Source organism: Myotis nattereri, assembly GCF_964212035.1.
Source record: "Myotis nattereri genome assembly, chromosome: 2".
Classification (NCBI taxonomy): domain Eukaryota; kingdom Metazoa; phylum Chordata; class Mammalia; order Chiroptera; family Vespertilionidae; genus Myotis; species Myotis nattereri.
In genome coordinates this window covers 30,693,366-30,714,119 of record NC_138076.1, presented here as the reverse complement: position 1 = coordinate 30,714,119, position 20,754 = coordinate 30,693,366, and the positions used below count along the sequence as shown (strand labels likewise).

The 20,754-nt window shown below is 46.5% G+C and overlaps 1 protein-coding gene across 2 annotated transcripts in view; it reads left to right on the top strand.

Moving 5' to 3' along the window:
• Positions 1-264: 264 nt before the first annotated feature.
• ARHGEF7 (Rho guanine nucleotide exchange factor 7) overlaps positions 265-20,754 on the top strand; it is a 132,175-nt gene continuing 111,685 nt past the window's right edge. For both annotated transcript variants that reach the window (XM_081085158.1, XM_081085159.1), the window contains exon 1: positions 265-677. In XM_081085158.1, coding sequence (XP_080941284.1) covers positions 513-677 — 165 coding nt within the window. In that variant the 5' untranslated portion in view covers positions 265-512. The remainder of the gene's footprint in view (positions 678-20,754) is intronic.

Sequence of the window (20,754 nt, the reverse complement as noted above, 5' to 3'; positions counted from 1 at the left end):
AGCCCTGGCTGGCGGCCGGCTGTGGCCGCCTGGAGGTCACCGGGCCCTTGGGGCGGGGGCCCGCCGCCCGGCGCGCAGGTGCGGGCGCGCGCGCACGGCCCGGCCCGCGGGTGGAGGGAGCGCGGCGGCGGGGCCCGAGCGCGGAGTGCGTGTGCGGCCGGGGGGCCGGGCACGGGGCCGCTCCGGCGCGGCGTCTTTTCTTCTCCTCGCAGTGATGTCATCGACAGCAGCGGCTGGGAGCCGGGAGGCGGCGGCGGCGGGGGCGGCGCCGGGCGGCCGCCGCAGGTTCATGTGCTGGTAATGAAAAGGCACTTGACAGTCGGCCAGGACGCACGCGAGGGAGCGCGAGCCGGCCGGACCGCGGCGCCGCCCGGGCCAATCGCCGTCGTCGGCCTCTCCATGGGCGAGCAGGAGGAGGGGGCGCTGAGCGCTACCCGCCGGGCCGCGGCCGCTCCGAGGTGAACGGCGCCGAGAGCGGCTCGCGGCGCGGGGAGGCCGGGCGCGCCGCCGCTATGAATTCCGCCGAGCAGACCGTTACGTGGCTCATTACCTTGGGGGTGCTGGAGTCGCCCAAGAAGACCATCTCGGACCCGGAGGGCTTCCTGCAGGCGTCCCTGAAGGATGGAGTGGTCCTCTGCCGGCTGCTGGAGCGCCTGCTGCCCGGGACCATCGAGAAAGTGAGTGTCCCCGGGCCCGCGCCCCCACGGCGGACAGGCCCCGGCGGTGGGAGCCCGAGGCGGTGGGAGGCCCCGCGCCCCGCCTCGCCCGGGATGCGCAGCGACGCGCGGGGGCCGGGTCGCCCGCGTAGGCACCTGGTGGCCGCGCGGGGCTGGGAGAGCGCGGGGCGCGGCGGAGCCCACGCGTCTCCTTTGTGCGCGGACCCGGGCACGCGGCCCGCGCGGGGGGCGCGCTGGCGGCGCGAGGACCCAGTGGCGGGAGTTCGGGGCGCCATTGTGTGCGCTGTGGGCCGGGAAGGGGGTCCGGGCCGCGGACTAGGGGAACGACCCCGGGGAGGCCGGAAGGAAAGGGGAGCGCTGTGCACCGCCCTGAGGTCGAGTCGCCCCTCGCCGTGACCCGACCCGAAAACCGCGCTCTGGCGACGCGCACCGCTTCCTTAGAGGCTTTGTTTGAACAGCTTTTGTTGGGGGTATTGTATGAGAGTTGCGTCCCCCATTCGATTGACCAATTGCTCTGCATTTTTTAAAAGATGCATTCATCAATAGCCGAGGGCTGGGTTGTGAAATGATTTATTGCCCTCCCCACGAAAGAATGCCTCCTGTCTGTCTCCAAGCCCAGAGGATGGCAGACACGGGGCTGGGAGAGCCTTGGCATTCTTCAAGGCTGGCTTAACACTCGAGGTTTCATTTCCAGGTTCCTACCTGATTTTGGACAGAATCCCCAGCCCTACAGACCCTGCTTCTCTTCTTCGTGACTGGTGGCTCCTTTCCGCTGGGCTGGAGTGTGAACCTTGACCCGCATCTCTGCGAGTGATTAAAGTTTGCTTTCCTCTCCCACAGCTGACAAAGCAGGGGTGAGGGGAGAGAAGCGCGTTTAAAACCAATGTGTTCCCTGTATTTCGAAAACACTACAATCTTACTCCAGTTTTTTTTTTTTCGCCAATACATAATCTTAAGATCCACAATTACTTAAAAGATGTTAAAATGTAAAAATTGAAGTACACCATGACTAGGAAAAACTATTTAATTTTAGAAATGGGTTTATTGACCCCAAATGCACAATAATAATTTGCTAATAAAAATATTAGGTGACTTTATAAAGTAAAATGTTTAATCTTATAAGCTTGTGCATGTCCTGGTGCTACATTTTAGAGGTCAGAAAAGATTTAATTTGAATTTTGGGTGCATACTAGTTTTAGGTATTTTTTTTCTTACTTGGAATGTATTTATGAAAACAGAATCTGCATTTTAGAATGAATACCTGCCAGCCTGTCCTGGGAAGAAAAATGTTTGAACATGAACCTGATGTCACAATAAAATTATGATTTAAGACAGGAATAAGGAGCAGGATTTAACTTTCAAGGCACTCATCTGGATATCAGAATCTCTGGTAATAAAAGACAGATGTTGAAAAGAATGGAAAATGCATACATGCTAAGTTTACCAAAATAGGCTTATATGAAATACTGTTCATTTCTAAGAGTGAAGCTTTAAGCAACTTCATGTGCTGTCTAGAAAAGACATATCACTGTAAATGTATGTTATTTGGCATATTAACTAAATTCATATTGATCGACTTCAATAATAATTTTCTTTTAAATTCTAGAAAGGTTCTCTTAGAACACTATAGTGTGCCTTTCATCTCTAACACAACAAAGACAGGAATGAATAAAATGCTTAGCTTGCCAAAGCCAAATTGGAACAATCTAACATATTCTCAAACTATGGTCATTTGGAAATTTCTTATATTGAAGCTATCCCTTTATTCCCCTAGGCCCCAATTGGTTTGTTTTAGACTGACTATCAGTGAAAGTTTAACATGAAAGTAAGCCAATTATAGACAGAGCTTCTGCTTTTCTGTGGTTCAAAGGTAGGTTTTTGGAGTAAAATATTAGCTATTCTCTGCCTCTGAAAACCTTGGGGTTCGGAAGTTCCATGAACTTTTCCACTTTCTGAGCAGAGTTATTTATTTGAGCTTTGGGATGTTTGCATGCACACCAAATAATATAGGCCACAGAGCACACATGCTGAACAGCTTTCCCTGAATGTGGGAATGTTAGGGCTTTTTTTTTTCCTCCTTAAAAAGAAACATTTGGAAACTGAACTGAATATTCACATGAAATTGAAAGTATCTTAACTTTACTCCTGTTGGCCACATGAACACACTGTCAACTGGTCAATGGGGTGTAAGCAGCCTTCAACTTAACATTTGCAAATTCATCATTTAAAACTTTGAACCATGAGAGTGGAGATAGTGAATAATTAAAAGTTTTGTGGAAAAAAATTTAAAAATAAGTTTTGTGATGGCTCAGATTTCCCATGTGCCTTTTATTAAGAAACACGCCCTAATGTGTTTCTTACATTAAGCTGATTTGTTCTATTTTAGAGCCAGTAAAAGGGTGGAGAACCGAGAGTACATTCATTTGGTTCAGATTGTTCTGCTCACTTTTAAAAAGTTTTTGTGTTCAGGTTCTCCTTCATGCAGTTCTTTTATTTAAGGTGAAAGGTTGGATAGGAAAAGAGGGGATTATAAACGCCTGGAGAGGAGTTCAGAAAAGAGATACATTTCATGATGGCGGAGGATAGGTTCTCTGCTGTAGGGGAGTGGAAAGTGGGAATTATAGTCCCAAATCTTCGTGTATGAGGATATGACACTCAGATTTTCTCAGTAATGGCCAGGATGCTTTGCTGTCCTACTCACAGTTTGCTTCCCTCATTCCTCCTGTGATGAGAAATACACAAAGGCCACAGGACGCAGTGAGCCCTAGCAGCTTTGGGCTCATGAGTTAACACTTTAAACATCTCTAGACTATTAAGTCACAGGGTATGAAATAAAGATACAGAAGTTTTAGAAGATGGAACATGAATGTAAGATCAATAAAACACATGGAAATAGTGAACACCATGAAATGCTGCTTTAATTTTACCTTTAGATGAAGTTGCTCGATTCACCATGAAAAACTCCAGGAACCTGGTTGTTTCTCTCCACGCTCAGCGCACATAGTAATCCGTAAAGTGCGGCCCAGGAGACACTCCGTCAACCTAATATTTGTAGAATATACTTGAAAGCCAGATGCTACCCTTCTGGTCTTGCTGGGTGTCTTGGGTGTGCAAGCATGTATGCATTTAAACTGTTTTAAACTGTTGGGCTGAGTATTAGTGTCCTGAGCTGCTGGGACAGAGTACCACAGACCAGGCAGCTTAGACAACAGAACTTATTCTCTCACGGCCCTGGAGGCAGATGCCCCAGATTAAGGTGTGGGCAGGGCCGGCTCCCTCTGCAGGTACGAGGCGAGGATCTGCCCAGGCCTCGCCCAGGCTTCTGGTGGTTCCTTGGCTTGTGGCAGCACAACTCCTGTCTTCCCATGGTGTCCCCCTGTGGTCGCTTCTCTGCACTCACATGTCCCCTTTTCATAAGGACACCAGTCATTGGAATAGGACCACCCTACCCCAGCATGACCTCATCTGCAACGACCTTGTTTCCAAATAAGATCACATTCTGAAGTATTGGGTGGTTAGGACTCCAATCCTAACGGGGAACACAATTCATCCTATAACAGGTTGCCTAACACATTTGAACCAAGTCCATTCATTAAGTACTTGTCTACCTGCAAGTGCCAGGCGCTATGGGAGCTAAAAGACTAAACAACAAATTCTTGGGGGTTTTGTTGAAGGAGAAAATACAAATATAAGAATATGAACTGGGGGGGGGGGAATGGACACATATGTAATACCCTTTGTATTACTTTAAGCAATAAAAAAATAAAATAAAATAAAATTCACAATAAAAAAAAAAGAATATGAACCATATGAGACAGAAGGAAATCAAAAGTCAAAAAGTCATGTGTAGATGAAAACAACAGAAGAATCAAGAAATCCAAGGAGACTGCATTTAAGCTGTCCAGCCTCTGATTAATTTTTGACACATGGGTTGGACAGCGGTCGCCAACCGGTGGTCGGTGGACCACTGGTGGTCCGTAGGGTCCGGAAGGTTGGCGACCGCCGGATTAGAATATTGTTCATATTTTCCTAAACTGTGATCTGGAAGTCCCAGGGGTCTTCCACAGCAAAGAAAATCAGTGAATTCTGATACAGCATAGGAAAAAGACACTGCTGTTTCCTAATTGATCCGTGACTTGCTTTCTGGTCAGTCCTAGGATTCTGGGGTTGGTTGGGGATGGGGGTGGGAAGAGAAGTGAAGACTCAGCAGGTGCTGGACAGCAGTTCTGCGTGCCCACTGTGAGAAATTTACCTTTCCCTAGGTCCTTGGCCCTAAGAACGTGGTCTGTGATGGCAGTGTGGGGTGGTGGTGAGAGTCCTGCTTTGCTTTAGGTGGCCTGCACCTGAGCTGTTCATATATACTTCCTGATTGGCTGGTAAAGCACTCAGAAGGTTCCAGTTATAAAACATGTTATCTCCTACTGCCTCTGTATAGAGACTTCTCTGCAAACTGAATTATTGGTTATAGCAAGTTGCTTCTAAGGAGACTACCTAAGGTTTCAGAATAGTTAACTTTGCAGGAATAAACATCTGCTTTTGAAGCACGTGACTTTACAGTGGTATCGCGGCCCGGCACCAGGTGATTCTGGTTTTGGGTTTTCGGCCCAGAGAAGAGGGTAACTGCATTTGCTGGCTCATTCAACATAAAGCAAACAAACCTGAATTCAGTTGAATTGGGAACGCCTAAAGTGATTTCCTGAGAGCCACCCTACACATGCTGTAGTGTTTCTGTTGGCACCATACATGTGCACACACTTGCACCAATGTTTGCACACTCACACATGCATGCGCATCTGACTTGGGTTTGGAGGACCCCCAGGGAAAGGATCACCAGATGGCCTTCATCAGGTGCAGCTGCCTCCATCAGCTCTGGAGGAATTCAGCTTTTGTGCTGTCCCATGGCCTCGTTCTATGAATAGGAAGAACACCTGTAACAGCCTTGTCTTTTCATTCCTGTAAGCACTGCCTGCCTCGTCTTTATGTAGTTTTGTTTTGTTTTTTTTTTAATAAAAAAAGTGCGCCCCGAGTTGCAGGCACTGTGCTAAACTGGTGACCCATTGTCACCTCATGTCACATCCATTTCACAGATGACAACACCTAGGCCCAGCAGTTTGCTGTGCCCGGGCCACCCAGCTGACGCACGGACGCATAATATTCCAACCCAGGTCAGCTGCTGCCAGGGCCCCGTGGCGATGACAGTACTGCCGCTAGTTGAGCACTTGCTGGCTGCCTAACTTGTGCTAAATCGGTAAGATAGGTAGTCATGCCTTCGGGAATTACAAGGCATGTCAGAAAGACAGACAGACAGCGTGAGGGACCACAGTGGGTAGAACGGAGTCCAGGGCTGGATCGTGTGGCATAGACTGCCAGTCAGCAGGGCTCCCAAGGGGGAAGGGGCACAGTGGGGACTCTCAGGAGGTTCGGGTAGGCAGCCAGCAGTAAGAGCAGTGCTCCTCCCTGGCTGGACAGGAATTCAGAGACAACTGGAAAGAGGACACACAGGTCTAGGGAGCACTGCCCTTGGGGTATGGCCTTGGGAAAGCTCACTTTGAGCCTTCTCATTCATTCTATCCGAGGACATCCCAGGACTTCAGTTAAGCTGTAACTCTGGTACCTGATAACCCCCGGGCCATCTGATTCTGAGTGTATCGGGTGTCCATCTACACCAAGATTTAAAACAATATAATCCTATCTAATAAAAGAGAAACATGGTAATTGGCGTACGACCGCTACCCTTCCCATTGGCTAATCAGGGCGATATGCAAATTAACTGCCAGCCAAGATGGCGGCTGGCAGCCAGGCAGCTTGAAACTAACATGAGGCTTGCTTGCTTCAGTGACGGAGGAAACCAACATTCCCCGCCTGCCTTGCCAGCCTCTGAGCCTGCAGTTTGAAACATTTTAACAAATATAGAAGCTAAACAAAACCCCAGACCCAGGCTGGCCAAGCACCCCAGTGGGGACCACCACCCTGAAGGGTGTGTGACCAGCTGCAAACAGCCATCATCCCCTCACCCAGGCTGGCCAGGCACCCCAGTGGGGACCCCCACCCTGATCCAGGACACCCTTCAGGGCAAACCAGCCAGCCCCACCCATGCACCAGGCCTCTATCCTATATAGTAAAAGGGTAATATGCCTCCCAGCACCGGGATCAGCATGACAGGGGGCAGCACCCAAAACCCCTGATCTCCCTGCGGCTCTGTGTGTGACAGGGGGCGGGGCCACAACTTCCCTATCCGCCCTGCTCTGTTCGTGACAGGGGAAGGCGCCCCAACCCCCTGATCAGCCCTGCTCTGTGCCTGATAGGGGAGAGCTCCCCAACCCCCTGATCGTCCTGCGGCTCTGTGTGTGACAGGGTGCGGCACCCCAACTGCCCCCCCCCCCCCCCACGGGCCCTGCTCTGTGTGTGACAGCGTAGAGCCATAACCTCCCCATCGGCCCTGCCTTGAGTGTGAGAGTGGCGGCGCCCCAACCCCCTGATCGGCCCTGCTCTGTGGGTGATAGAGGGCGGCACCCCAACCCCCCCGCCACCCCCACGGGCCCTGCTCTGTGTGTGATGGGGTAGAGCCATAACCTCCCCATCGGCCCTGCCCTGAGTGTGACAGTGGCTGCGCCCCAACCCCCTGATCGGCCCTGCTCTGTGGGTGATAGAGGGCGGCGCCCCAACCCCCTGATCCTCCCTGCTCTGTGTGTGACGGGGCGGTGTCCCAACTCCCCTATTGGCCCTACTCTGTGAGTGACAGGGGGGAGCTCCTCAACCCCCTGATTGGCCCTGCTCTGTGTGTGACAGGGGATGGCGCCGCAACCTCCCCATCGACCCTGCCTTGAGTGTGACAGGGGCGGTACCCCAACCCCCCAATCAGCCCTACCCTGAGCGTGACTGATGGTGGCATCGCAACCTCCCAATCTGCCCTGCTCTGTGCATGACAGGGGGCGGCACCCCAACTCTCCAATCGGCCCTGCTCTGAGCCTGACCAGGGGCTGCACCTAGGGATTGGGCCTGCCCTCTGCCACCCGGGAGCAGGCCTAAGCCAGCAGGTCATTATCTCCCGAGGGGTCCCAGACTGCGAGAGGGCAAAGGCCAGGCTGAGGGACCCCCTCTTCCCCCCCGAGTGCACAAATTTTTGTCCACCGGGCCTCTAGTCTTACTAATAAAAGCCTAGGTAGTCCTCATGCGTCACACCGTGATGCCCTCATGCTGTCACAAGATGGCTGCGCTTGCCGCGGGGGCAGGTCCACGCAGCTTTTGCTGGGGTTCCCGTGGCCCTGCGCCCGCCATGGAGGCGGGGACCCCGGCTCCAGCCTACCTCTTTGGGGCAATCCATCGAGGAGCCCTGGATGGGTGGGTGGGGCCTACCTCTTTGGGGTGATTGATTGTGGGGCTCCCGCACTGTGAGAGGGCACAGGCCAGGCTGGGGGACCCCCCCCTCCCCCAGTGCACGAATTTCATGCACTGGGCCTCCAGTGTAATATAATATAAATTCACACACATATACACACATGTATATGTATATAATAAACCTTTAAAATGAAGATACTGTATATGTGTATATTTAATGGATTTCTTCTCCCTTCAGAGGAAACTGCTCACTGTAAAAAATAATAATTGGAGGGGCCATGGTGGGGGGCACAGGAGTGGTGGTGGGAAGAGCTGTTAATTCTTGTTTTGTGGGGGTGTGTCTAACTTTTTGGATTGGAGTCATGTGGGAGCTGGAGTTGCCCTTGCCTCTCACTGTCAGCAAAAGGCAGCAAAGGCACACCATCCCTCTGGGACTCAACTCTGCCATGGGCAACGTCAGGGGCTGGGAGGTTCAGTGGTCCCCAAGACTTACTGGTCCCTCTTGGAACCATTGTAAGATGGGGTGGTCCCAATATGTGCTCTGGAGTCATCCATTTGCTGTGTGACCTTGGGCAACCTGCCTAACTTCTCTGAGTAATGTTTTCTTCCTCCTAAAAATGAGATTCATGATATATGCCAGGAGGAATGGTAAATGAGTAGACAGATGTGAGGGGTTTTGTGCAGTGCTGGGTGCAGGAGGGCCTCAGTACATGGTAGTTATTATTATTTTATACTGAAAACTTTTCCTGCCATGTCCAGGAAAACTCTGGATTTGGACCTCAAGGCCACCAAAGTCCAAGAATACATCTTCATTCTAATAGCAGGGCCAATTCTTGCAACTGTAGGGGGCTGGTGACCCTCCCTTCCCACTCTGATAGACCACCATTGTCTGGGTTGGTGGGGCCACTGGATTTGGTTTCCAGGGCCCTCTGGTTAGCACCAGGCCCCTGTGCAGCTGCTGGGTGTACACAGCTGCTGGCTCAGAGGGGCCAGAGGGCCAGGCTGGGGGGCTCAGGTTTCACGTATATAGAGTTTCATGCTTGAGAAGGGCCAGGAATCACAGATGGGCAGTGAGGGCCTGGACAGCCCGTCCTGTGTCTGCAGAGGGAGGGTAGAGTGTTGGGGCTGTCCCTGGGCCCCGTGTACAACTTCTGACTTTTCCCTCCATCAGTTCTACCAAGTTAGGTTGGGAGAAGTTATTTCCTGGTGTTTTTGTATTTCTAACTTTAGCTCTGAATTTTTAGTTTTATGAACCACATTGGTAGTTCTCAGCCCTGTTTTTGTAGGCTAGTTCTGTGTCTACTATAGTCTAAAGGCCAGGGAGAAAGGCTAAGGATGTTTACATGGGATGAGTGAAGATATATTTCCAACACATTTGTTTAAATTACTTAAATTTAATTAATGTATTCATTGGATTCCTACTCTGCATGCTGGTGTACACATCATAAGCACAGAAACACACATGTATTTATTGGGTTCTTATTATGTGCATGCTGCTAGTGTGTTATATACACAGAAGCACATGCACACACATGCATGTTTTCTGTACCACCTTCTCAGGCAGGTCATAAGGGAAACCATAAGGCCTTCAGTGTAAAACATTTGTGAATTCTCAATGTGAAGGAACTCTCAAGAGGTCGTCTCGCCCAAACTTGTAATCTTGCAGGTGGGTTAACTGAGGGCAGTTGCAAATGACTGTGTAAGTTGTGCACAGTCTATGGAAAGTCATTCACACTGCAGTCTAAATGAATGGTGTTTCCAGGATTGTGCTGGGCAAGGGCTCTGGGGCAGTGATGCAGAGAGGTCAGCCTCCATAGAGGTCAGCCTCCTAGGGCACAAGCAAATGATTACAGAAGTGGCCAAATTGACCACCCCTCCCTGCAGCCATGCCCCTTGTAGAGTGACACTGCAGCTCCTCTCATGCAGAGGCGGACCTGTTTTCTCACTTCTTGAATCTGAGTTGGCTGTTGAAACGTGGCAGAAGTGACGGGTGCTCATTCCTAGCCCAGAACTCAAGAGGCCTTGCATCTTTTCCAACCCTCTCAGACTCTGCCTCCACCCCAAGGACAAGCCCAGGGCCCAGATATGGAAGGGTTTGAGACCACGTGGCAGAGAGCTCAGTTGTCCCTGCTGAGGCCTCTTGTACCCTCCCATAGCCCACCAACCCTAAACACTGGAGAGAGCCCAGCCAAGAGCAGCAAGCTGCCACCTGAACCAGAGTTGACGAATGCTGCATGAGCGAGCCCATGGAGGCCAGGACTGCCCAGATGACCCATGGCCTCACAGACAAAAACAGAGACGCTTACTTCAGCCTGTCACTGAGATTTTGTGGCTGTTTGCCCCTCAGCCTTACTGTAGCAATAGATAATTGGTACAAAGATGGAGAGTGGAAGTGGAATTTTGTGCATAACTTTGTTCTTATTACACTTGGCACAGCTTTTTAAAAAGGGGCTCATAACAGTCTTATTGTTTCTCCAAAGAAGCTGTAATTTAGAACCCCAAGAAGGGTATATGAAAGTAACTTAGGCCTCTTCCTGTTTATATAAATTGCTTTAGTCTAGGACAGGAATCCACAGTTTCAGGTTTGCTTTGAATGTGCAGTTTTTTTGCAGTGGCACCGTGTTCTGGAAGCATGATGTTTGTTAGTAACGCCTTCTTGAAAATGGTCAAGTTTGGGATTATCTATAAATACCCTGACCCAGGATGGCCTTTCTTCCTCAATTCTGAATGCCTCGCTGCTAAGATCCTATGCCAAGAAGACGCTTTCCCACCTATTTCCTGTCCTTAAAATAGCTCAAGTTCATAAGAGACTTGTAAGTATCCAACTGCAGTTAGCAAATTTACTCAGAAGTCTTTTGTCAGATTTTCTGAAAAAACCCGTTGCTTTCTGAACACATGTCAAAAGATTATGACTTTGTCATTCACTTTAAGGAAGAAATGTTATCGTGCTGTTGATGGAAAACTAGGCGTTTCAGTGGAATCATCTTGCTGCTGTTCACCTCTGTGGTTGGCTCTCAGGAGGCGGAAGAGACCATCAGAACATCTGGGAATGTTATTCTAGGCCCCTATTTCTTGAGTAAGATCACTGTGATCTTTCTATGGTGCTGAAGAAATTGCCATGTTCAAGACCTGCGTTTGTACAATGATTCTCATAAGACATTGCTGCTGGTAACAGATCTTTTCTCACGGAAACATGACATTTTTCTGGTCATAGTTCTCCTGTTTGTTAGTGCATTTTTGTTTCTTTTGAAAACAAACTCTATAAATAGAATGTGGTCAAATTCTTGACAGACTTCTGGCAAAGGTTAAACTTCTAGAAAGTACCACAGAAGCCATACTTAAGTGACAAGAGACTGGAATTGAGTATCTTGCAGACTTAATCAACTAATGACAAGTGGAGAAGAATAAGAGTTCCTTTATTGTCTCCCCAACAAAGCACATTTACTTAGATTGAATTCGAGGAACTGCCATGTCAGCAGTCCAAGGCTGGCTCTTCAAATAAATAACAGTAATCATGTTTTCTTTTGGTGTGAGTCTTAAGCATATGAATTGTTTATGAGTTGTTAAAACAATATTCTGGGAGGGAGAGAGTACTGACCCTGCACATAATCAAGTCTTTTGTTGTCTGTAATGGAGCTCCCAACTTAAGAAGCTAGAAAAATAAAGGCAAGTTAAACCCAAAGTAAATAATAGAGAAAAGAGAATAATAAATAGCAGAATAGGAATCAGTGAAATAGACAGAAAATTACTAGAGAAAATCAACAAAGCTGGTTCTTTGAGAAAAATCAATAAAATTGACAAACCTCTTAGACTGATAAGGAAAAAAAAGGAAAGAAGACACAATACACGTATTAAAAGGATAATAATTGGAGATTATGAATATTTTTATGCCAATAAATTCTACAATTTAGACTAAATGTACTATTTCCATGGAAGACACAGAATATCAAAGCTCATTGGATAACCTTATTAGCTCTATATTTATTACAGAGTTTAAACTTGTAGTTAAAAAGCTTCTCATAAAGAAAATTCCGGGTCAGTGGCTTCACTGGTGATTTCTATCAAACAATTAAGGAATATATAAGGAACTCTTAAGAGTCAGTAGTAAGGAAACAGACAATCCAATTTAAAAAATGGACAAATAGTCTGAGTAGACACTTCACCAAAGAAGATATACACTCACATGAAGGGATAGGGAAATATGCGGGGATCAATGGGGAGGGGGAAGGGGACACCTATAATACTTTCAACAATAAAGATTAAAAAATAAGTGAAACCACAGTGAGCTACCAGTCTCCACCCATTAGAATGGCTAAATGTAGAAGACTGATTATACCACGTGTTGGTGAGGATGTGAAGGAACTGCTCATGGGAATGTAACATCATACAACTGCTTTAGAAACCAGTTTTTCAGTTTCTTAAATATTAAACATGCATTTGCTAAGTGATTTAGCCATCCTATTTCTATGTATTTACCCAAGAAAATGGAGATGACATGCTCATACCAAGTCTTGTACACAAATGTTCATAGCAACTCTGTCTTAATAGTTACAAACTGGACACAGCCCAGATGTTTTTCAACTGGAAAAAGGATAAAGAAAGTATGATATATCCATGGAGTACTACTCAGCAATAACCCAAGGACTGCCTGTACTTAGATTTATTGCCAGAGAGCTCACTTATTTTCTCATCACATTTTTATTGGGTATCTACTATGTTTTAAAAATTGTGCTAGATACTGGAGGTGTAATGATGACCAAAAATAAACTCGAATACTCTCTTAGGTGGGGGCGGGGAATAGCATTAAAATAATTATATGAATTTATTGTTTTACAAATTGAGAAATGTGCCCTGAAGGCAAGGAACAGATTTCTAAAAGTGTGTAGCAGAGGAACCTGGCTTACACTTGGCACATGGGGACGGGGGATGCTTTAGGGAAGGCTCACCTCTGGAAGTGGTACTTGAGCCGAGCTCTGATGTGAGTAGGCTGTAATTAAGCTGCAAGGGCTCCTGTAGAGACAGATATGGGCCAGGCAGGGTGGGGCCTAGGTTTGGTACAAGAAGACCATGAATGGATTTAGTGCAGAGTATGTTGGATTGGTGCTCAGAGAGGACACCTACCTGGAATATGAATTTGGGAGTCACGCTACAGAGATGTGAACTGAAGTGTAGGAGTGGTGAGATTTCTTACGGGGAAATTATGGAGTGAGAACATAAGGCCTCAAGGAACTTGGAACTTGATGGCCAGGCAAGTGCTGATGAACCTGAAGAGGCTAAGGATGGTGGTTGAAGGGTGGTTAAGTCAGAAGAGAGGATGGTGACCAGTGGAAGAGGATGGCCAAGACAGTATGCTTCAAAAACTAAAAATAGCTTTGGCATTGTGCTTGGAGGGTAAAAGGCCACTATTAATTATTCTGGGACAACAGGAATGCACTGGACTGTCCTGGGAAAGCCTGGCTGACTGGTCTCCCCAGTCACTGGTCACCTTAGCAACAGTGCCTGTGTGTAGTAATGGGGTGAGCACCCAGTTAGGGTGAATGTAGGTTCGGGATGAAGAGAGGGGTTGGGGAGGGAGGTTTGTTAAAACTAGGGGAGCAGAAAATGTTGGAGAGTATGGGGTGTGAGTGGGTTGATTTAATGAGAATGGTTGGATGGCTGGGAGCCCATTGAGAGCCCATTGGATGTGAGGGTATGAATTTATAGTGATTTTGCAGAGGACTGAGCAGGATATATGATGCGTATCAACTCTTGAAAATGTTGTTAAGAGGAAGTTGATCTTTAGCTGTTTTTTCCTTGGATAAGGGAGACTCTAGAACTCAACTATATTCCTTTAATAGCGTCAGGGGAAATACATCTATGGTATTTTTTCTTTCATTTCCTATATGTTTTAACATGTTCATCTAAATTCAATGAGTGCTGTGTGGAGGCTAAACAGTTGTCACTCTGAGCATTTCTGAGATTTCCATCTTGTCTTCAATGTATTAACGTCAGGTGTTTAATCTTTCTTCTTTGATTTATTTTACAATAAACAGCTTTTGAGGTAAAGTTGGTGAGACTGCTGAAAACTAACTGCTCTTTGCTATATCTGTATTTTGCACTTGACATTTGAAAGTCTACTTCTGATGTAGGAAAAGGCATTATCAGGATATAAATGTATATTTTTCAGGAAGTTCATGTTCACATCAAGGACTGTTTGTATCATAATTTTATGAATATACATGTGCCTCTTCTGGGATTTGCTTTCTTTCTCATTTAGAAAATGCTAACGATTTGTTACATGTCATAATAAACTAAGGGAAGTAAAAACAAATCAAGTGGTGTTTATTAGAAATATTGTTCCTAAATAACCACAACAAATGTAAGCAGTGTTTAGCTTTGAGTATTATTTTTCCAATGCAAAGCAATAAAAATGCACTATTTAGGTCTATCTCCATGTGTAGGAGAAGTAAGCCCATTGGCTGTTTTTTTCTCTCCTTAAAATGCTTTTTCTTTGAGAGGAGAGCGGAGGTGGTGTTATTGGGAGCAGGGGTAGGGTGGTTGAGGGAAGGAAGTCTGAGACACACTCATTGAGACTGAAAGTTTCTAGGTTGGTTTGGTTTTCCTTCTCTTATAGCTGGATGTGGCATAGCTGCCAACATTAATTTTTGTCCGTGATATATAAAAATGTTAGTCCTATTACTGACATCAGAATTAGTAGTATATGCATTTCAAATTGTTTTCAAGCAATGGCGGGCTTTCCTTCATTTTATACCTTTGGTTTTAGGTGATTGTGTGGGTCTTACATTTATGTGTGTGCCAGAGTCATCTGGTGGCTGGTGAAAAAGCCGAACCGCTGGGCCACACCCCCGACTTCCCGATTCAGTAGTTCTGGGTAGGGGTTGAGAATTTGCATTTCTAACAAGTCTCGGGTTATGCTGATGCTGCTGGCTCAGGGGACCACGTCTGAGAACCATGGATAACCCACTGAACTCATCAGCCCAGCAGTAGCGTAACCTGCACCAGCCAGATTGCATGCATGGCCCTTTAAGAAGCCAGGAGCCTGAGGTGTGATCAGCTGGGGGCTTTCCCACAGGTGAGCCCTGGCAGCTTGCCTACCTGGGTTACCCCTTCATGCTTGAGAAGTTTCCTAACTAGTGCCTTTTAGTTTAAGGCAGAGCAGACCCCATGCTGCCGCCCTGTGGACTTTTGGAGCATTACACGTGGAGGTAGAGAGTTTGGCATGAAATCCTGCCTTTGGTTGGAAGGGGCACTCAGTTATGCCTGAAGAAAATGGGATTCCTCACCTGTTTCTGTGCATCTAGAAAATTCTTATACAAAACAGAGGAGAAACACAATCTCCATTAAGATATCAATTCAGGAGCTTGTATGAGATTTGATGGATGGGTTACTTAAGTAAGGCACTTAAGGGCAGATCTTTGAAATATTGAAATTCGGGTTGGAAGAACTGTGGCTAAGTCAGTCAGCGAGTCACTAAAAGCTACCCAGAGATATGGAGAAACTTCTAGGTAAGGGTTCTTTTAACAAGAGTGCTCTTAAGGGAAAAGTAAATCACACATGTTGGGTTGTGGGGCCAGGGAGTTGCCTCGGGGAAGAGTCTGGAATGCCGTATCAAAACATAACCAGGCAGCTGCTGCTCTTTAAAGATGGAGTTTAGCTGAGCTGTAGGATACATTCCAATACTGCTTCCAAGGGGTGGTGGGTCTGTGGCCCTTAAGCTGGGGACTCCTTGTTCTCTGAAAGTCTGGAGGAGTCTGTGTGGCTCACACCAGCCTTCCACCAACACCGAGGATAAGTGCCTTGACTTCATTCCAATTTATGCTTTTGGATCCAGTAACCAACGAAGAATTCATTTTGTTACTGAATATGGAGGAAACAGTGACAGTGTTTGACAACCTCCCCCACCCCAAGCCGGGTCACAGGAAGCTCCTCTTCTAGATGATTGCTTTTCTAGTTGTCATTGCTGAGGTGATCTGCAGTGACCATTTCTCCTTCCAATGAATGATTGGAATGACCTGCCAAGAGTTTTTAAGGAAGCTTCAAAAAGCAATGACAGATTCTCTCAAAACAAATGAAAAAAGCAGGACATCTCAGCAAAGATATAGGACTTATACAAAAGAAACAAATAGAAATGATAGCACTGAAAAATAGGGTAACTGAAATGAAACTCAGTGTATGAGCCCTGGCCGGGTGGCTCAGTTGGTTGGAGCGTCATCCCAGACACCAAAAGGTTGCAATTTTGATCCCGGGCCAGGCACGTACGGGAGGCAACTGATAGATGTTTGTCTCTCGCATTGATGTTTCTGTCTTTCCCTTCTTCTCTCTCTAAAATCAATAAAAACATATCCTCGGGTAAGGATAAAAAAACAAAAAATAAAAAAACTCAGTGGATGGGCTCAAAAGTAGAGTGGAGATGACAAAAGATAGAACTGGTGAACTTGAGGACCCATCGCTGGAATTTGCTCAGCCTGAACAGAGGAAAAACAGCCTGGAGGAAAGTAAGGAAGTTGCTGAGGGCTGAATACTCCCCCTGAGTCTATCATGAGACGAAATAGATGACAATGTGCAGTAACAAAGACAATAACGTTACTGCAGTCTTGACAGTTGCCCTTATTCATTCCCTTCCCTCTCCTCCTTGTTTCTTTATTTTTATTTTTTATATTTCCTCTTCTTTTTTGTTGTTGTTCCCGCTTTCTCCTCCTTGTTCGATGTCTCTGCCTAACTCTCATCTCTGAAAGGTCAGCATCACATGAGCTCTTCGTCAGCTTGTGTCAGCCCCTTTGTGAAACGTAGGAAACTAATATAAGGAAACCTTATTAAACATGCAGGTCTGTGGACGGCTGCATAAAGTGTCGCCCGGCCGACAGGAGCCTGAGGAGGCCTGAGGGAGCAGAGCAGCTGGTTAGGGGGAACCCAACTTGGAGCCAGCGATTTTCCTGAGCGATAGAGAGATGAGAGCTGAAACCAGAGTGCTGGCTCTCGGCAGCACCGGCTAACCGATGCCCTGATAGACACACAGAGAAAACGGAGCCCTGGACACTGAACGTGGGCAGTCCTGGGGAGAGCTGGACAGCAGCTGGGCGGCCGACCTCGGGCAGAGCCTGCGGTAACAAGATGCATCTGTCAGTCACGACAGAAAGGGATTGAGGGTTTATGGTAAAACCCAAGAGCAACTTTTCTCTGTATCATTTTGCCTGTGGTGATTACATTTCCAAGTTTTTTGCGGATTATAGTCCCTGTCTCAAATATTCAGTTCTCATATTACACCAGTTATATACCTTTTGGTTCTAGGTGCTATGTCAGTATCAGTCAACTTCACTTTCACTAACTATGATCAAGTAATTTATGGTTATTAATTAGGGTCGTAGGTATAGGTCCTTAATTCATTAATTCGCTGAACAAATAATAAGTGCTAGTTTATGCCAGGTGTGAGATATAGCACTCATCCAGTAGGCCAAATACTATGCATATGGAGCATATATTCCATAGCTCAGGGAGATGCTCTGTAAACATACACAGTACACAAGTAGATTACATAAGTGTGAATGTTAGGTGTTATAGAGAGAAATGGAGAGTGAGGAGGAAGGGGAGGGCCAGTAATTAGGGCAACAATGCAGTTTTACAACAGAAGTGACATTTGAACAAAGACTTGCTGAATATGAGGGAAGGTGCGACGTGACTGGGAGAGGAAGATTTCAGGCAGAGGAAGTGCCTGTGCAAAGGTCCTGAGGTAGGAGCTAGCCTGGCAAGTCTGGAACAGCGGAGGCCAGTGCGAGTTGGGCGACAGATAGTAGTTGAGCAATGAGGTCATAGAGGGAACAAGGGAGCAGCTTGTGCAGGAACTGCTCAGCCATCATAAGGACTTGGACTTAAAAAAATAGACTTTATTGTTCAGAGCAGTTTTAGGTTTTCAGAAAAATTGAGCAGAACATACAGAGAATTCCCATATTTCCCTTCTCCCATCTCCCAACTTTACCCTATTATCAATATCTTGCAAGTGTGGTACACTTGTTATAACTGATGAGCCAATATTGACATATTACTCACTAAAGTCCATAGTGTACATTGTGTTGTACATTCTGAGCGTTTGGACACATGCATACTGACATGGATTAACCATACAGTATCATACAGAATAGGTTCACTGTCCCCCAAATCCTCCGTGCTCTGCCTGTTCATCCCACACTCCCCCCAAGTTCCTGGAAGCCACTGATCTTTTTTTACTGTCTCCGTAGTTTTGTCTTTCCAAAATGTCATTTAATTGGAATCATGTAGCATGTAGCATTTTCAGGTTGGCTTTTTCATTTAGTAATATGCATTTAAGGTGCCTCCGTGTCTTTTTGTGGCTTAATCGCTCATTTCTTTTTAGCGCTGAATGGTCTTCTGTTGTCTGGATGTGCCACAGTTTGTTTATCCATTGACCTACAGAGGACAGCTTGATTACTTCCAGGTTTTGGCAGTTATGAATAAAGCTGCTATAAACATTCGTGTGCAGGCTTTTGCATGGACATAAGTTTTCAACTCATTTGGGTAAAGCAAATTTATTCAAGGAATGTGATTGCTGGATCATATGGTGAGAGGATGTTTAATTTTGTGAGAAACAGCTAAACTGTCTTTCCAGAGTGGCTGTACCATTTTGCATTCCCATCAACAATGAATGAGAGAGTTGCTATTGGTCCACATCCTTACCAGCATTTGGTATTGTCAGTGTTGGACTGGTGTCTAATGGTGCGTAGGGTAACCCCTTATTTTAATTGCATTTCCCTAATCTATAATTATAAAAGCGTAATATGCTAATTAGACTGGACATTTTTCTGGACGACCTTCCGGATGAAGCTGGGGCTGCAGGGGAAGCCTGGGTCCTGGGCGCCGAGGGAAGATGGCAGCAGGGGGAAGAAAGGCCCACTCTTGCATGAATTTCATGCATCGGGCCTCTAGTAACATATAATGTGGAGCACCTTTTCATATGCTTAGTTCTCATCTGTATATTTTCTTTGGTGAGGTGTTTTTTTTTAAAATATATATTTTATTGATTTTTTAGAGAGAGGAAGGGAGAGGGATAGAGAGTCAGAAACATCGATGAGAGAGAAACATCGATCAGCTGCCTCCTACACACCTCCCACTGGGGATGTGCCCGCAACCAAGGTACATGCCCTTGACTGGAACCGAACCTGGGACCCTTCAGTCCGCAGGCTGACGCTCTATCCACTGAGCCAAACCAGCCAGGGCTCTTTGGTGAGGTATTTGTTCAGGTCTTTTGCCCATATTTGAGTTGAGTTGTCTGGTTTTTTGTTTTGTTTTGTTATTTGTTTTATTGTTGACTTTTAGGAGTTCTTTGTATAGTTTGGGTACAAGTCCTTGATTGGATATGTGTTTTGTAGATACCTTCTCCCAGTCTATGGCTTGTCTTTTCATTCTCTTAACGGACTTTGGCTTTTGATGAGTGAAATGAGGCGCTTTTGAGGATTTTGAGCTCAGGAGTGATGTGATAGGTAAATTATAAATATGAAGTGAGATATTCCAGTTACAGTAATATGGAAGAAATGTAATTCCTGAGTATACATTGGCAGCCTTATTTTAACTGATGAATGTCAGTTTTTCTAAGTGATTTTTGAAAACATATTTCCCAAGTATGGACAGAGACACATCTTCTTCACAGCTACAGCCCTATTTATTTCAGCCCACACTCTCCTGATGTTTAAGAGTGTTGAGAGAATGATCTCTGTATAGCCTTTTTATTACTCAGGGTTATAATGAAAGTCTCAACTGGCTGCTGAGTTCATGCAAGTGGCTTTTACAGAGTGAGTATTCCAAGCTGTGGTGGCCTCCTTCCCCTTGCCTTTCCCTCTAGGGAGGGTCTCAGCTGCTATTTATAGAGGCATGCTTGCCAGCAAATGCCCTCAGCTGTTTTCTACCCCCTTATTCAGGTTTCTTCCTCAAATGTAGACTCCCCTTTACTTCCCAGTCTCTCTCCAAAGTCAGCGAGCCTTCTTTCACAGGCTACCATATGGATTAAAATAGAATTTTTTCCTAGGTGGTCAATGTTCAGTCTTCTGGCTCTGAGGCTTTAACTTGCTTTAAATGCAGCTTCTCAGGCAGTTTAAAAACAAAAGATCCTTTAGGCAGGAGGGTCATACACAAGGCAGTGCGCTGCTCTATAGCTCCCACTTTGGCCCTGCAGTTTCGTTGTGTGTGTGTGGAGGGTGTGAGGAGGGGGGTTCAGAAGCAAGCATGAAGAGCTAGGGTGAAACAAATGGGGACTGGCAGGGCAGGCACAAAACCCTCTGAGACACTGGAGAACATAGATTTAGACAGTGGAATACCCTCAGTGGCTGTAGGACAGGAGTTGACATTTTAACCTGAGGTGTCTCGGTCATAGGTAGGCCCCTTAGGTTGTGAGACCCAACCATTACCAGCGTCCCATCCAGAGAGCTGACTGTAGGTGTTCCTCCCCTCCTAGAAGGTTCTCAGCCCTATTGCCACACTGATACTATAAGAATACACAGCAGCCCTAGCCGGGTTGTCTCAGTGGATAGAGCATTGGCCTATGGACTGAAGGGTCCCAGGTTCGATTCCGGTCAAGGGCATGTACCTTGGTTGTGGACACATCTCCAATAGGGGGTGTGCAGGAGGCAGCTGATCGATGTTTCTCTCTCAGTGATGTTTCTAACTCTCTATCCCTCTCCCTTCCTCTCTGTAAAAAAATCAATAAAATACATTCTTTTTAAAAAAGAATACACAG